General features: G+C 49.5%; 1 protein-coding gene across 5 annotated transcripts; it reads right to left on the reverse strand.

Moving 5' to 3' along the window:
• Positions 1-1,038: 1,038 nt before the first annotated feature.
• Positions 1,039-9,398, reverse strand: Bmp4 (bone morphogenetic protein 4). Of its 5 annotated transcripts, none has more exons than XM_045155455.1 (5): positions 9,086-9,398; positions 5,844-5,964; positions 4,329-4,708; positions 2,570-3,372; positions 1,039-1,389 (listed from the first exon to the last, which is right to left on the reverse strand). In XM_045155455.1, the coding sequence occupies exons 2-5, from the start codon at positions 5,870-5,872 to the stop codon at positions 1,276-1,278; spliced, it is 1,326 nt and encodes a 441-aa protein (XP_045011390.1). In that variant the 5' UTR covers positions 5,873-5,964; positions 9,086-9,398; the 3' UTR covers positions 1,039-1,275. The 5 variants fall into 5 exon arrangements, with proteins under 5 accessions (XP_045011390.1, XP_045011391.1, XP_012803113.2 ...); XM_045155456.1 differs by lacking the exon at positions 9,086-9,398 and adding an exon at positions 6,577-6,691; XM_012947659.2 differs by lacking the exon at positions 9,086-9,398 and adding an exon at positions 6,577-6,689 and having other exon boundaries at positions 5,840-5,964.
• Between the last annotated feature and the right edge of the window lie 8,257 nt (positions 9,399-17,655).

Below are 17,655 nucleotides of genomic sequence, written 5' to 3' on the forward strand. Positions count from 1 at the left end.
TGCTAACATTTGTGGCACTAGGACTATTTTGTTAACTAGGTATATGCAATTCACAGAATTTCACGGTAAATTCCCCAGACCAAATATTTGGCTGAACAAATAAACAACATTATCCATTCTTGAAAATAAGCCAGGGGGGGGTGGAGAAGGGGAAGGCAGGCAAGGTGGGTGTTTGCTAGAAAGTGACCTGAGCTGGACAGCCACCAGGCCAGGATCATTGGTTCAAGGGCAGAAGATCTGGGGCTCCCTTTCCATGACACAGACATCTCAGAAAGCTGCTGGAAACGCAGCAAAGCAAAATGAGTCTGCCTAAGGGGAACCCGTAATGGGCTTTCCCTAAATGATTTATTCAGACTCCGTACCATTAATCAAAGGGGCAGCGACCTGGGGGGCTGGAGCATGGGAGGGGGGAGGATCCCTCTTTGCAAGGAGTTTGGAGGAACCATGGAGTCTGGCCGCCTTTGCCTGAGGCTCTGATCTCCTCTCTCCACCTGTGCTCTCCAGGGAGCTGGGGCTTTGGCAACCACCCCACTTCTGTTTTTATTGGTTTCCACTAAGCTGCTCCTTTTGGAGGACTGTAGGACTTCAGTAATTAAAAACAAAAATGAGTCCTGCTCCACCAACCTCACTCCCAAAAGCCTCTGCAAGGCTGTACAGCAATGTAGGGGAGTGAACACCTCACATACAGGAAAACACAGATGCAAGGCATGTGCCTCACAAACCTTCTCTTTGGATGCACAACTACGGCTTGTAACAGCAACACCCTACCATGGCCACCCAGGCGTATGCTTTCAGAAGGGAGAAATGCCCTCCTATGTGCCCTTCCCAGAAGGAGGATCCCAAGATCCCACTGCTTCTGATCCAACCCTATCCAAGCCTGCCGGAGAGAATGAGCGTATAAGAAATGAGCAGATCAGGCCGTAGCTGAGTTCTTGGGGACAAGAAAGGACTCTGTGAGCCCTGTCGCTCATATCCTTCCAGAAAGGTTTCTTTGACTGAACGAGTCTCCTACCTCCAAGCATATTGTTATCACCTTTATTTGCCTGTTTGTTAGAGACAGGGTTTCACACATCCCAGGCCACCTAGAACTCAATGTGTGGTTGAGGATGACCTTGAACTTCTGATCTTCCTTCCTCTGCTGAGGGTTGGGATTACAGGCTTGTGCCATCATACCCAGTTAGTGAGATGCTGAGGATGGAACCAGGGCTTCCAGCATGCTAGGGAAGCACTCTAGTGACTGGGATACATCCAATCCCAGTAACATCCTTTCTCTTTTTATTTCCTGTGGTTCAAAATTAAGCATTCTTCATGAAGAGCCCCTGGTACAAAAGTGAGTTCCACCAGGCATATCATATTTTGCTCAGCTCCAAAGAAGGGTGCTGGGGGAAGCTGCAGGGGAGAAAAAAAAGAAGGCTGGCAATTGACTTAAGAGATTCTATGAGACAGCAAGACCCTTCGCAGGGCCTACTTAAACACTTCCATATCTCAACCCATTGCCAGCTCTTCCTTCACAGCATTATGCTGGGATTCTGAACTCGATGAAAGCCTTCATGTGAAGAATGAGGGGCAATGGGTGAAGAAACACTGGTGAATACTACCATGTGGTCCACCATGTGGCGTGTTTAGAGTGGTCACCAAACTCTTCCAATGTAGGGCTCATTATTTCTTTTATTTTTATTTTGGATAACACCCACATCTCAAAAAAAAATGCAAAACAAACAAAACGATAGGCAAAAATCCATTCAAGGGAAACACACTGAGACCCCTATGTTAATGTGTGTGGTGGTTTTGGTTTGAAAAAACAGTGGTGCCTACCACAACTGGAGACACCCAGAAGTGTCATATAAGCAGAGGGGGGGAATCAGTTTCTTCAACCGAGACTTCTATATCACACTCAGCTGAGACACGCCCCCAACAGGTGAGCAAAAACAGATCTAGAAGAAGCTCAGAGCTGAGTCTTTCATGTGACCTATTCCTTTCATCCCGCTGTTTCTGTGAGGCATGTGTCATCCAGATGGGAGAGGATGCTGCGTCCCTGTTAACACTAAATAGAAATGAAAAACACTTCCTAGCAATTACCATTTCTCTCAGCCACCACTTTACTCCTGCCCTTACAATTCATGCACCTCCAACCTCCACTCTGTTCCTATCCCACCTCAACAGAAAAGAGATGGGACAGAGACAAAGAGAAAAGAGAGAAAAAGAAAAGGCCATAGTTTACCTTTAAAATAATGACTCATTTTATTTTTCTTTTAATATGTAGTTATAAATATATTTTGTCAAAATATATGATCAATAGGGTCAAAACACTTGCACATAAAGGTCATAAATAAGGTCAAGGTGAATGTTTAGTTTTTTTTTTTCTTTTTTTTTCTTAAGATAAAAGTCCAGCTATAAGAAAGCAGTCTGTGTGGTATGTGTGGGTGGATGAAAGTGTGTGTGTGTGTGTGTGTGTGTGTGTGCGTGTGTGTGTGTGTGTATGTGTGTGTGTTGTGTCTTCCAGGACTGTCTAATCTCAGCGGCACCCACAACCTTCTACCACCATCTCCTGATAATTTTTCAATACCACCTTGTCATACTCATCCAGGTACAGCATGGAGATGGCGCTCAGTTCAGTGGGTACACAACAGGCCTTGGGGATACTGGAATTGACAGAGTTGACCAGAGTCTGCACAATGGCATGGTTGGTTGAGTTGAGGTGGTCCGCCAATGGGAAAGGGCAGTCCCCATGGCAGTAGAAGGCTTGGTAGCCTGGTGGGGCCACAATCCAGTCATTCCAGCCCACATCGCTGAAGTCCACGTAGAGTGAGTGACGGCGGCAGTTTTTGTTCTTCTTCCTGGACCGTTGTGGGTGATGCTTGGGGCTACGTTTGGCCCTCCGGCGACGGGTCAAGGCATGGCCCCGGCCATCGTGGCCAAAAGTGACCAGGAGAGGCCGGAGCTGGGCCCAGTCCCCACTTCCTTGAGGTAACGATCGGCTAATCCTGACGTGCTGGCCCTGGTGGGTCTGAGTCTGATGGAGGTGAGTCACCTCGATGGCCAGCCCATAGTTGGGCTGCTTCTCCCGGGTCCAGCGAAGGACGGCAGGACTCACATCAAAAGTTTCCCACCGGGTCACATTATGGTGGACCAGTCTGGTGTCCAGTAGTCGTGTGATGAGGTGCCCAGGCACCGTTTCTGCTGGGGGCTTCATAACCTCATAAATGTTTATACGGTGGAAGCCCCGCTCCCAGTCAGGACCCTGGTCCACCTGCTCCCGAAAGAGCCGAAGCTCTGCAGAGGAGATCAGCTCCTTCTCTGGAATGCTGCTGAGGTTGAAGAAGAAACGAAAAGCAGAGTTCTCGCTGGTCCCTGGGATGCTCTCCAGATGTTCTGAGTACAGCCCAGGAGGAAAGAGAGAAGAGAAAGCACATGAACTTTCTTTGCAAGACGGAAAAGTCAAGAAATAACTGATGTGGCAATGACTTGTGAATTCTGCTTATATAAGAAAAGCCTAATTGTGGGGAGACAGTGTGCCTTTTTATCTGAAGGAGAGGTGAAGTGTGGGGGCAGTTAGCAAACCAGCAAAACTTAGCTAGCATTTGTCAAGCACCAAAGACAGAAAGTATCTCCCAACCTCCCTTATATACCTAATAATTTCCATGTGTCAACTCCTTACCCCACCACCCTCCGACAGACGCACCCTTTAAAACCCCCCTCTTGGCTTTGTGTACACAGTTTTCTTTACAAGTGGTTGTAAAGAAAAAGAGGGGCCCACAGAGCCGAGGCTGGAGGAAACACGCATGCAAGCCACCCCTTCCCCTCTTCCACTTTGGAGTATGTTACTGAACATTTCCCCAGCGATCTTGGAAGCACAGAGCATGGCTTGTTGATCATGTTACAGAGGGGAAAATAAATTCCAACACATAATGATGCTGGTGGATTAATAACTCAGATTGACTTTGGAAAAGAAACATCCGCTAGGAAACATTCGGATCGGATTACAAGGCCCCTATTGAATAAACCTGACAAACACGCAGCTGTAATATTAAATTCAGTAGGTGCTTTGAACAAAAACGGGCAGAAAAGTCTTTGATATAGCCAAAAACACACCGCTGGGGCTAGCCCACGTCTGAGTGGCGTCATTCCCTCTTTTCTCCGTCCCCTCCCCCTCGGGCTCCAGAAAGTACATTCAGCCACAGCTCTTGGAAATTCTTGGAGGTAAGAAGCCGGGGACCCCCGGCCTCCGGGATTGGGAGCTTTGATGTAACCTGAACTCGTCTTTCCCAGAGCTTCCACAACCCCTGGAGCCAGCCCTCCCCCACCCGGACTGGGGGGCAGGGACTGACCTTCGTGGTGGAAGCTCCTCACGGTGTTGGCCCGGCTGGCGGGGCGCTCGGGGTACTCCAGACCCGAACCCTGGATCTGCTCTTCCTCCTCCTCCTCCCCAGACTGGAGCCGGTACAGATCCCGCATGTAATCCGGGATGACGGTGCTCTTGCTGGGCTGCGGGCGGCGGCGCAGCCCGAACATCTGCAGAAGTGTCGCCTCGAAGTCCCGCAGGAGCTCATGGCTCTGCCCTGAGCGGCGTCCTCCCGCGTGGCCCTGAATCTCGGCGACTTTTTTCTTCCCCGTCTCGGGTATCAAACTAGCATGGCTCGCGCCTCCTAGCAGGACTTGGCATAATAAAACGACCATCAGCATTCGGTTACCAGGAATCATGGTGTCTCTGGGGAGGGGGAGGGAGGTGGAAGGTTAAAGAATAAATAAACACCAATAAATAGCGAGAAATAGAGATGTCTCCGCATATGCATATAGGGCTAGTAATGGAGGGTCAAGATGTAAAACAGGTCAGAAAGATCAAGTTTGTGTTTTCTCCCTTACACCGTCCCCCCCCCACACACACACACACATACGCCAGCTGCAGCTATGCAAGGCCCAAAAGTAAGAATTGCCCTGTAATTACTTGGTCTAACTTGTTTACAGTCAAATAACCCCAAATCAGATAGCCTCCATCCTGTTAACTTTTTTTTGTCCCAACTGCTATCTGAGCCATGATCTTAGCGTGGCTTCTCCAAGGATAAACAGTTAACATTGAGGGGGCAAAAAAAAAAAAAAAAAGGTGGGGGAGGGAGAATTAAAATGCCATTGCTCTCCACTTCAGACCTTCAGCCTCTCCCCTCTTCCTCCACCCTCCCTTCTTCCTCCGCCCAGGAGTCCAACTTCCAGCTGGTTGGGAGCAGGAGGGAGGGAGAGCAGAGAAGCGGCAGACCCGGGCGGCAGGGTCCAGCGGACCAAAGAGGAGACTGAGGACCGCAGGGGTGGTTTTACGCTTTATTTCATTGGGGCGGGGGGGAGGCAATGCGTTGGGAAGGCTAGACAATGATAATAAAAATAAATCCATCAGCTCGTACCGGCTCACTCCCTCCCTCCCAAAGAAGCGATGAAGGGTGACTCCAAAGCGAACTGTGACTTTTGACAAGAGACTGGGAGCTTCCGAGGCAAATGGGACCTGGCAAGTCATGGTTAGCTCTCCGGGTACCACCCGAGGCTGCAGGCTTTTCATCACTTTGGTCACCTGGCTGAGTCCCCCCTTTCTAGCAAGGCAGCGAATCTGAGAGAGCGAATGGGAGCTAGCAGCACTTTAAAAAGGGACCCAGCAGCACCGGAGGCTGGGAGCATCCCGGCCGCGGGGAGGGGGTGGTGGTCACGGGCCGAGCGGACAGCACCGCCGGAGAGAGGAGTGTGGACGCCGGGAGCGAGGCCCCTCGGAAAGGACAGGCAGCTACCAGAGATGGGGAGGACAGTGAAGAGTGAATTCCCGGGAGGGAGGAGGGAAAAGGAAGCGGTGTCTACTCACTGACAGAAAACAAGGCATGTAGTAACAGTCCATGATTCTTGACAGCCAATCTTGAACAAACTTGCTGGAAAGGCTCAGGGAAGCTGTAGCAGTGCGTGGCTGGGAATGGCACTACGGAATGGCTCCTAAAATGAATATTTGAATATAATGAGACTCGGGCGCAGACAGGCTCTGTTTTTCTTCCAGCCCCTCGGAGTCACGTGGACAGAGGCCCCGCCCCTCTCCCCCCCCCCCGCCCTCCGCAGTCCCTCCGCCAACCCTCCCGCCCCCGCCGGGTCCCGCCCCTCCGAGCCAGGCCAACCTCCGCGCCCGCCGCCCGAGCCTCTGCGGCCGAGGAGGAGTCCCCGCCGCGCTCCGCGGGAGCCCTCCGCGGGTGTCCAGGCTCGCCCTCGGTGCTCGGGCACAGCGCCGAGGGGACCCCAGAGTGTCCCCGTACCTGCCGCGCGCCCTGGAGACCGATCGGACCTTCGAACTAGCTGCCGAGGGATTTGGGGCAGCGCTGGCCGAAGCGAGAACGGCCCAGGCCCTAGGGTGTCTCCCCCCCCACACACACACACACCCCGCCAAGCCTCGCCCCACGAGACGCACGTGAAAAGCAAGGCGCTTAGAGACCCTGCACACACACGAAAGCAAACGCGCACACCCGGGCACTTCCTCCCCAGGGTCTCCGAAAGGCCAAAGAGTGCTCCCAGCCAGGGGACAAGCAACCCAAAGGCGAATGCCTGCCCAGTACCCACAGAGGATGGCCGGTCCATCTAGTTCTCTGTCCGTGTCTGTCACCACTGCGGCCCGGAGCAGTGGGATCGCGGTGGGAAAGTAAGAAGGAGCGGTTTTCAGGAAGATATCTTTTTTCCCCAGTACCGACACGCAGCATCCCCGCCCGCACGGTCAGCCTCGGTGTCCCCCTCCCAAAACTACCCAACAGGAGTCTCCAGAAAGCGAGGAGCCGGACCATTCACCGCGGCCCCGGAGAACTCTTGGGCTCCGAGCCCCCAAACACTTTCCGAAAGAGGTGTCGCCGAAGAAAGGGAACATCATATCCACCCTACCCCCCCCCCGCAACCCCCGGGTTTCAACCCGCCGCGGCCGAGGTTTCACAAGTCCGACCCGGCTGCGAAAGGACATCCCAAACACATTCCCAGGAGTCCAGGAAACTGGGAATAGCTTTCGGCGGGCTCTGGACTTCTGAGTACGTCTGTGTAGCTGCCACTTTACTTCGGCTTAATTTTTTTAAAGCACACACACACACACACACACACACGCACCCCGCCATTTCCTTTCCCCACCCCCTTTCCTCTTTAGCACCAGCTGCAGAATCCAGGCACAGATTCCGTCCAGAACCTCACCAACCCACAGCTCAAGGCAAGTACTGGGGTGGGTGGCTAACGCGAAGATGCCGCGCGCACCGCGTGGGCCTGTTCGGAACCCGAGCCAGAGCTACGGTCCCAAGTCCAACACGGTCGCCCCGCAGCCCGCTCCAGCCCGCCTACCTTCCCTAAGGCTCTCCCCACACCTCCACCTTGGATGGTTTTGGGGACTCAAGGGTTCCGATTGGTCTCCACACTATCCCCCTCCCCACCCATCAAAGTTTCATGGGGGGGGGGTTGGAGGCGTGAATTTGAGGGGACACCTTTGAGAAAGAAGCTTAAAGGTTCTTTTCCGCCTTTCCCGGTGCCCGCGGCTGCCGGGCGCCCTCGGACACGGCGGGTGGCGGAGCCGAGGCCGCGGGCGCCCCTGCGCGACAGGCTGCGCCCGGGCAAGAGCCGCGCGGCACGGGGAGCAAATCTCGCCTTTCCAGACCCGTTCCGCCGCTGGGACGCACCGGGAAAGGGCTGCAGAGAGCCCGGGGGGGGGGGGGCTGTTGTTTTTGTTGTTTTGTTTGTGGCGGTTGTTTGAAGTGGGGACCGCAGACGCACCGGGCCCAGGCAACAGTGGAAGGGGCGGGCGCTGGAGATCCCGGACGACCCTCCGACCCGGGGACTCTCCCTTGGCGGCTGCAGGAGCGCTTGCAGCCCTAAAACCAAGGGAATACACAAAGGGGTTTGTTTCAATTCCTACTACCCAAAAGTCAACTCTAATCACGCTTTCTTTCTCCGATTTTTTAATAAAAAAATGATAAAGACCCAAGAGAACGTTCATCTCCTGTACTCTTTCTCAGGGTTGGAGGAGAGGAGGAAGCAACTCGAGGTGGTCCTGCCATACCTTCCTTTCCGAATCCTTTCTCAACTCCAAAATGTATCTAGATGTAACCTCTCAGTTTACCACGTATATGCCTCTGGGGGTTTTAACATCTCACTAGACCCTCCATTCATAAACCGCAATACTAAAAAGAAAAGAAAAGAAAACATAACATCCACACCAAGCTCTTAGGCAGGAGGTGCCAGAGGCTCCCGTCGTCCTTGGGTGGGGAAAGGTTTGAAGAGATCCAGAAGTTCCCGACCCTTTCCCATGAATTCCGGGAGCGGAAGGCCAGTAGCCCCGTCGGTCCCTATCCGGCCAGCCACTCCCCAAAGGCACACAACAGGGTAGGAAGACGCGTCCCTCGCCGCCTAGTAGCATCCTGGGCATTGACCATAGAACCTTCCTCTCTCTCTCTCTCTCCCCCTCCCCCCCCTCTCGGGTGCCACAAGTCTCAGAAAGTTAGCTGTGCAGGAGATAGAGCAGGCGGTTCCGGCAGCTTCAATTTGCAAACTCCAGGGCGCAAGTCCAGCCGGGACCAGGTGGGAGACACTCCCCTCGACGCAGCCCCTCGGGTGGCGCGCACGCTCCGGAGCACCGCACGACCAGCTCTGGCTAGGTTCTCTCTGCCCACGTCGCGGTCCCTTGATCCCCTGACTCTGTGGGAGTCAGAGCCGACCCCTTCCTCTCTCGCCTTTCCTGTCTAAGGCACCCCAACCTCCAGGCCATGGACTGAGGGTCCCATCCTAACCTCACAGTCTGTCCCAATGCTGTCCCGACCAAAAGCTTTCCACTTTCCCGCCTCCTTGTTCCTGCACGTCTCCAAAGTGAAAATCGCCAGGGGCCACCGGACAGAGAATTAAGTGGTAGTGGTGTTCGGAGAGAGACAGAGGTTCAGTGCCACTATCCTCATCCCCAGCATCAACGTCGGGACCCTACTTTTTTCCCCCCTCAGTTACAGCCTGGGCGTCCCGTTCCCCGCCCCCGTCCCCCGGTTTTTCTTACGAAGGCTGAGTCCCTGTCCCCTCTGGCTGGCGCCCCTGGCCAGGGCCAGGTAGCCTCGCTCACCATAGGTCCCTGCATTAGCGGGTTCGCCAGCAGCAGCTCCAGGGGCCTCTGAACGTCTGCAGTGACCGGTGCAGGGGCCAGGGACTGGGTCGCTGCAGGATTGAGACAGCTCGGACAGGAATCCCATCAGAGACAGAGACGAGAAAGTCAGGCCAGGCAGGGGCGGCGTCTCAGGCTCGGGTCCCTCGATTCCGATGCAGAACTCACCTAGCTTCCGGGCCGGGCTCCGCGCTCCTTCCTTCCCACCCTCCTGTACTGCCCTTGTGCATCTACTCTTTCCTTTTCTTTCCCTCCCTCTCCTTCTTTCCTTCCTTCCTTCTTTCTTTCTTTCTTTTCCTCCTCCTCTTCCCCAGCAGCCCCTCCCTTCTTCTCTCCTCCCTCGCTCTCCTCCCTGGCTGGGGATGGGGAGCCCCGCCCACATCCTCCCATCCAGCCGCCCGGCCTCGCCTGGCCAGGCAGGCCCGGGTCCCGGAAGCCCGCACGGTGCCCCAGCCCCCAGATGCCGCCTGGGCTGGGACGAGGCTGCCTCCGGCTCAGGCAAGCGGTGGCCGGGGCTCACCTGGGGACCACGTGCAGAGAGGTACTAGAAAGCATGCACTGACTAGTCGCTGTACCTTCCAAAAATACCCATGGAGTCTGGGCTTCCCTGAGTTTAGAGTAACTGCTGCCCAAACTGATGATTAAAACACTGAGTAATCACCATTTACCCCGAGTAATTAGAGATAATGAAACACCTCTAAAATCAGGTTAGGAGAAAGGAGCTGTTGGATTGGTTGACAGGGTGGCCTTCCATAAACTGTTAAAGGATTTCCAAACGTTGAGAAACAGGCGGTGAACAGAGCTGTGTGCCTGAGAGAGACACTCTTCAGCCATTATAGGTGACTTTCCTTCCAAAACATTTCTTAAAGAGCTTCTTGTGGAAGAAGGCCTTGGTAATGGAACCCTACAGGCTACCTTCGATCAATTCCCAAGGTCTAACCTTTGAGAGGACAGAGATGGCTCCCATGTGACATGTGGGGTGAAGGGTGGTGGGTGGCGGCCAGGTTTTAACAAGTAGAAAAATGTCTCAATAGCTCACTCTTAAAAACTGCCACAACAGTTATTTGTGCTCTTTCTGTTTGTTTGTTTGCTTTATACCTAAGAATCCTTAACTTTAGCTATTGGGCTGTCCAAGAAGGTAACGACCACATGAGGACAAGAAAAGAGGTCCTTTGATCTGTTTTTAAAAGAGGAGAATGAAGAATTGGTTCATAGCCCCCCCCCCACCAAAAAAGTAATCATGTTAGTAGGGAGGTGGAATATGATGGCGTTTAAACCTTCCCAAACAGAACTAATTTTGCTCACAGCCGGAGATGGACCAGTGAGGACATATCAGCCCATCTCTGTTTTACAAACAAGGAAGGGGAAGGACAGTGGGGTTAAAGGCTAAAGTGAATCACAGCCTCTGCTCTGGAGTCCTGAGCTCAAGCTGCAAGGGCAGGGTTGAGGCTCACAGCCTCGAGCTCCAGGGAGACAGGGAAGTATTAGAAGCAGGGACACTTTCCGGTCCTGGATTTCTATTCTCTGGGATGGACATTGTATTTCCTGGTCACTGCAAAGCACCAAGGCCTTACAGAAACAGGCCTTGGCCTAGGGTAGTTATCTAATTTTTATATTCACACACCTTCAGAATTAGAGAACAGGACCTACTTGCTGTAATCTGTGGAACAGAGATTACAAAGGGTGGGGTCACATGTGAGAGTTAAGAAACAATGACTGAACCCCGCCAGACTACAGTATCTTTTTCTGGCCTGGGAGTTCTTCTGCATTATATAACTGAAATAGGCTGTATGCACCTAGCCAAGGTCTTTCATTCCTGTGGATATCAGCTGCTTTTTTTTTCAAGCCACAAAGCAAGGATTAGGTCAGATAATCTCTATGCTACCTTTCAATTAGAAAATGACTAGACTATTTTATTGTAATTTTAGCGAACATCCACCTTCCTTCATAATAAATCACGTCTGAATCTACCTCCTCTGATTAATAAGCAGGTGCAATACCACCAGCCAGGAACGGGGACTGAAAATGTACCTCCAGCTTTTAACACAGCCAGAATTACAATTAATTATTTAAAATAACAACACAAAATTAAAACTCCATTACACAGTTACTAATGGCTCTCCCGGGGCATGAGACACTGTGCTGTTAAGACACGGTGTTAGGGAAGATTCTGTGTTCACTAAGACACCCCCCCCCTTACATCAGTCATGGTTGCTTCAATCATGCATGAAGTGCGTTCCTTCATATTTAAACTCAGAAGCAACTATGATACACACTTTTGCTTAACACTCTAGGTGTTGGTTATTTTAGTCCCAAATGATTTTGGATGGCAGCTATCACCTCATTTTGCTGAAACCCAGACTTAGATAAAGTAGTCAGTGGCCCATCCATGAGTCTATAAAACTCAGCCAGGAAGGGTCCAATTAAGCCATCTGACACATCTATTTAGAAATTGATTATAGATGTTTAGATGTGTGTTGGGAAACTCAGCTGCCATTTTTCTGGACAATGATAAGTCCTCATGTTTGAGGTGGGTGTAAACCTCTTATTGTCGACTGCACTCACCTCCTCCCTGACTTTCTCCTCTTCTTCCCCTCTCACTTATGCCAAAGAACAACAAATTACTCTTTTTGTTTTGTTTTTGAGGCAAGGTCTCACTGTGTAGCCCAGACGTGCATGGAGCTCATTCTGAAAATTTCATTTTAAAAATACACACAAGTATGTATGTATGTATTTCCAGAAATCAAATCAGTCTATACAGGGGAAATGATTTCTAATCCAACAGACAGTAATCCTTGGTTTATGTCACTGATTAAAAACTACACCAGATCTTTTTTTTTTAATTTTTTGTTCATTTTTTATTTATTTATTTGAGAGCGATAGACACAGGGAGAAAGACAGATAGAGGGAGAGAGAGAGAATGGGCGCACCAGGGCTTCCAGCCTCTGCAAACGAACTCCAGACGTGTGCACCCCCTTGTGCATCTGGCTAACGTGGGACTTGGGGAACCGAGCCTTGAACCGGGGTCCTTAGGCTTCACAGGCAAGCGCTTAACCGCTAAGCCATCTCTCCAGCCCCTACACCAGATCTTGAACTCTTTGTCTCTTAGATGTCTGTGAAAGCTATAGAGGAGTACTTAGAAGGAATTCCCAGCATCTTTGTTCAGTGTTGTGAGGCAATAAGACCTATCAATTAGGTGGGCTTTGGAATTGATCTAGACCACTCGTCTTTCTCTTATGGTGATCTGCCACATGTCCTCATTTGCTCTCTAGCTCCATGACTAGCCCCATCAAGTCAGCCTTCTTCAGAAGACAATTTGAAACTTACAGAGATTGCATAAATTGCTGAAGGTCACAGAGCTAGGAAGTGCTAGACCCAAAATCCAGACCAGGTCATTCTGCCTCCTCCTCCACATGCCTTGAACCTGGCCTGTAGCAGCATAGATTCCTGTGGTCACAGCTTCCAGTTAAACAAGACTTGCCCTTAAGGGTCTCCCCAGGCCAACACACCAGCTGCAGCTCCAGCCTGATTTGTTGAAATCACTGGTGCAGGGGATTTCCAGAGAGACCTACCCAAGTTCTTTTCTTGTTGAAATAGAGTTTCATTCTGTAGCTCAGGCTATTCTAAGATTCACTAAGTAGTCCAGACTAGTCTTGAACTCATGATGGTGGTCCAGTTTCCCAAGTGCTGGGATTATGAACATGAACTACCTACCATGCCAGGCTTTCTACAAGTTCCCAGATGTCAGAACAAAATGAAGACTCTACAAATATGTAGCCCACCCTAGGGCAAGCTGTTGTGTGACCTTCCCTGAAATAAAAAGGTTGTGATCTTACGAAAGAAGCTAATTACCTCTGCTGGGTCAACATGTCCTCACTATAATGTGTTATGACAGAACAGGCTCTTCACCAGTTTCTCTGGTCCTGGGATCCACAGACAAAATATCTAGTAGTTAGATCATAGACAGATTATTTGCCCTCCAGTGTCTTGGTTTTCTCATCTCTAACCTGAGAATAATTTCATTTCATAATGTTCTTGTAAGCATTAAATGAGTTAATTTAATAAAATGGCAGAACAACAGGGTTTGATAAATATTAGCTATCATTATTCCTTCAACAGTAATGATTAAATGAACAAAATAAAATATAAAGAGACACTTTGTTTTGAATATTTATTTAAATTTTATGACATGAAATATGCCTGTATGTAAATGTCACCATGAAACTCATTAATTTTTAAAAATATTTTATTTTTATTTATTCATCTGAGAGTGAGAAGGAGAAAGAGAGAGAGAGAGAGAGAGAGAGAGAGAGAATGGGTGCCCTGGGACTTCCAGGTGCTATAAATAAACTTCAGATGCATGCACCACCTTGTGCATCTGGCTTACATGGGTCCTGGGGAATCAAACCTGGGTTCTTTGGCTTTGCAGGCAAGCACCTTAACCACTAAGCCATCTCTCTAGCCCACATTTTTATAATTAATAAGTTAGAATGAGAAGAAAAAAGTTCATAATAAACTTTTTAAAGGAAGGGATTGTATCTCACTCTTACATTACATCTCTGGCTCTACAGATGTTCCAGGTGTTTGCCAACTAAGAGCCGCATGAGTAGCACTCACTAAACAAGAGAGTGCAGAACTCACCAGTGTTCTAAACATTTTTTAACGCTTATTTCATTTATCTTATTTATTAATTTGAAAGAGAGTGAGTGAAAGAGAGAACAGACATGCCAGGACCTGTGGCCACTGCAAAGGAACTCCAAACACATGTGCCAACTTGAGCATCTGGCTGAACGTGGGTACTGGGAAATCAAACCTGGGTCCTTTGGCTTTGCAGGGAAATGCCTTAGCTGCTAAGCCATCTCTCCAGCCCAACCTTTGAGATTTTTGTCAATCCTTCATAGACTTCACTCAAGTTTAATAATAAAGCAACTTCTAGTGCTTGCCTGGAAGGTTCCAGCCTCTGGATTTGATTACCACCACCACCAAAAGGAAGAATATGAAAGGCAGAAAGAGAGAAAGAAAGAAAGAAAGAAAGAAAGAAAGAAAGAAAGAAAGAAAGAAAGAAAGAAAGAGAGAGAGAAAGAGGAAGGAGGGAGGGAAGGAGGGAGGTAAGGAAGGAAGGAAGGGGAAGATGAAAAAAAATGATAATACAATTTCAATTCCATATACCTTAAATTGTTGTACTTTTTCTTTCTTCAATATGGTCCCTCTTTTTAAAAAGTCTTCAAGCTATGGCATCAAAAATGGGCAGTGATTCTAGTTGGAGTCCCAGTGGCATGGGAGAAGGTTCTTTTCATAACTTCACTTATATAACACATGAGTGGCGTGTGCAAATTCCTTCTTTTCCAAAGTAGGGTTAAGAGGGACTTAGCACATAGTGAAGGACATTTAGCTCCTGACTGTTTTAGGCTTCTCCTCCTGAGACACAGCCAGTGTCAGTGGCGCCTGCCTCATTCTACAGCAAGCATACTGTTTGGAAACAAAGTCTTGGAATGTGGGTGAGAAAGATGAAAACTCTGGACTGTTTTTATTCCCACCTCACGCATCCTTTTCCTGCTCTTTTCCCCCTGGTGTGTATGAATAGTGTGACCTGGACAAGAATGTGGTGTCACTGGAAGATAAGTTTTGGAAGAGAGACATATAAACCCTACACTGATAACTGCCATTGTGGTTTTTTGATTACATGTCAACTGGGAACCAGCAACTAACACTCTCCCCTCAAAAACTACAAGAAGCTTTCTAGTCTTTTGCAAGGAAAGTCTTGTCCAAAGTGATATATGATCCACGAATATGTTATTATATAATTAAAACTTAAATTATATATATCCCAAGTATTTTACAGTCATCCTTTTTTTCAATATTTTATTTTTATTTATTTATTGACTTGACAGAAAGAGGGAGAGAGAGAGAGAGAGAGAATGAGTGAGAGAGACAGGGAATGGGCCTACCAAGGCCTCTACCAACTGCAAACAAACTCCAGAAGCATGTGCCATCTTGTGCATCTGGCTTATGTGGGTCCTGAGAAATCATGCCTGGATCCTTCGGCTTTGCAGGCAAGCACTTTACCTCTAAGCTGTCCCTCCAGCCCAAGAGCCCCTTTTTAATACCTTTTTTGAAAATAATTGCATATTGTTTAGTGCCTCCCAGGGACTATGTTTAGCTCTATTGAACAACTCAGAAATGCTCGTTGCTATTCACTTTGTAACAATTAAATTGCATCCATAAGATTTATGCAATTTCTCTTCTTTTTGTTTTTGTCTCTTTTAAAAATATTTTTTGTATTTTATTTATTCCAGAGAGAAAGAGAGAGAGAGAGAGAGAGAGAGAGAGAGAGAGAGGGAGAATATGGGCACATCAGGGCCTCTAGCCCTTGCAAATGAATTTCAGATGCCTACACCACCTTGTGCATCTGGCTTATGTGGGTACTGGGGAATAGAACCTGGGTCCTTAGGCTTAGCAAGCAAGCCTCTGAACCACTAAGCCATCTCTCCAACCCTGTTGTTGTCTTTTCGAAACAGAGTCTCATGTAGCCCTAGGTTACCCTCAAACTCAATATATAGCAGAACTTGACCTAAAATTTCTGATCTTCCTGCCTCTATTTCTCAAGTGTTGGGATTACAAATACTCACTTTCTCTTTTCATTTGAATAAAAAATTAGGGAAAATATAGTCTTGCAATGATTGTTAAACATTTTAATTAATTAATTAATTTGTAAGAGAATGGGCACACCAGGGCCTCTTGCTACTGCAAATGAACTGGCATGCATGGGCCACTTTGTGCATCTGGCTTTATGTAGGTATGGAGGAATTGAATCCAGGCCAACAGGTTTTGCAAGTATAGCCTTTAACCATGGAGCCATCTCCCCACCCCTGCAACGATTCTTTTCCTTTTTCTATGAGGGAGACAAAGAGAGAGAAAGAATTGGCCCACCAGGGCCTCCAACCACTGTGATTGAACTCCGCACACATGCGCCACCTTGTGTGCATGACTGTCCTTGCACATGCGTCACCGTGGGCATGTGGCTTACTTGGGATCTGGGGAGTCAAACATGGGTCCTTAGGCTTCACATGCCTTAACCGCTAAGCCATCTCTCTAGCCACCTTGCAACATTTTTTTCTAAAAATTAAATTCTTTAACCATCAGTTGAAACCCCAGAAAGAGACAATGTTTAGAACAAAATTAATTGTCGACTGTGCAGACCAAAACTAGCAGGAGGAGCCTCACCTGTGATGCACGCCCCTCCATACCATCTGAGAGATGTGCCTAAGCCACCTTCTCAAGGCTTCAGGGACCCCACGCTGGAACCTTTCTGTGGAAGAAAGAACGCTTGTGTCAATCAAGACCTGGCTCTGGGCACTAGAAGAGTCCATGGCAGATGGCAATATGCCCAATGTGCTCCCCTGGCTCTTCTCTCAAGCCCTGGAGGGTGGCAGGTAGCTGGAGGCCAGCACGAAAGCTCACGCAGGCATCAGCTGGTGTTTGGCTCGTCCCCTCCTTGGCTTCCATGGCTGAAAGGTCCTGAGTGAGGATTGCAAAGTGTCTGGAAGCCAAAAGAAGTGGTAATCGCTGAAGAGGAGGAAATGGGCTCCAGTCTGGAAAAGGTCTCAGGAGAGGACAGCAATGATGAAAATGGGGCTGTTAAGAAGTGACTCTCTTGATCCTTCTCTGGAGCAAAGTTGTGACCTTCCCTGAGAAGAAGTTGTGATCTTAAGAAAGAAACCAATTACCTCTGCTGGGTCAGAGTGTCCTCATTGTAAATTGTGACTGGTGAACAGGTTCTTTGTGGCTTTCTGGGACAGCAGGCTCCACAGACAACATCCAGTAGTTGATCATAGAATGCTAACCCTCCAGTGCCTGGGTCTCTTCAGTTATGATCTCACAGGCATCACCAGGTTCAGAGATCAGCAAATTCAATTTCAAGGAGTCATTGCAATTTCCATTCAGGAATAATGGAAGGGACATGTTGTGAGCCTGAGGGGGCCTAAAGAAAGGGAGGGAGGTGGGTGGAGGAAGGCAAAGAGCCCTGCTTTTAGGAAGCAGTCCAAGGCACCCATGCGCGCAAGTGCTGCGGAGCTGGAGTGGGAGATGCGCATGGGTGCAAATCCTTCATGGATGGCAGGTTGGCTAGCGTGCCAGCCACGAGCTCCCTCCCTGGGCCCATCGCCTCTACAACCCTCCCTGACCGAGCCACACCTGACCTTATTATTTTTTTGGCCAGAATTTTTTATTCTCACATTCTCCCTGGTCACACTCGTGGCGGGACTTCCCTAGCTTAGAGAAGCATGCGTCCCGGACAGACAGCCGAGGGTCAGGGCAGGAGAGTTGTCACGGCTGTTGCCTGAACTGAGGAAGCTGCAGCGCCCACTCCCTCCGTGGACACAACTTCTTCGGGGACCTGCGAAGACGACAGGGCAGTGACCCGTAGGCCAGCGCCAGGAGGGTGGATGCGGGGTCACCTGACCGGACCGCCCGCACTGCCCTGCGTGGCCCCAGCTGGCCGCCTCTCTGTCCTTGTTATTTTTAGCGCGGCG

Source organism: Jaculus jaculus, chromosome 7 (genome assembly GCF_020740685.1).
Source record: "Jaculus jaculus isolate mJacJac1 chromosome 7, mJacJac1.mat.Y.cur, whole genome shotgun sequence".
NCBI lineage: Eukaryota > Metazoa > Chordata > Mammalia > Rodentia > Dipodidae > Jaculus > Jaculus jaculus.

What these genes read in the sequence shown, in the direction of transcription:
- Bmp4 (XM_045155458.1), bottom strand. Translation starts at nt 9,354, where the DNA reads ATGCACAAGGGCAGTACAGGAGGGTGGGAAGGAAGGAGCGCGGAGCCC. An exon ending in ACATGCCTTGTTTTCTGTCA is followed by an intron (nt 4,656 to 5,839) that starts GTGAGTAGACAC and finishes TATTATGCCAAG; the next exon opens with TCCTGCTAGGAGGCGCGAGC. An exon ending in GAGGAGCTTCCACCACGAAG is followed by an intron (nt 3,373 to 4,328) that starts GTCAGTCCCTGC and finishes GGCTGTACTCAG; the next exon opens with AACATCTGGAGAGCATCCCA.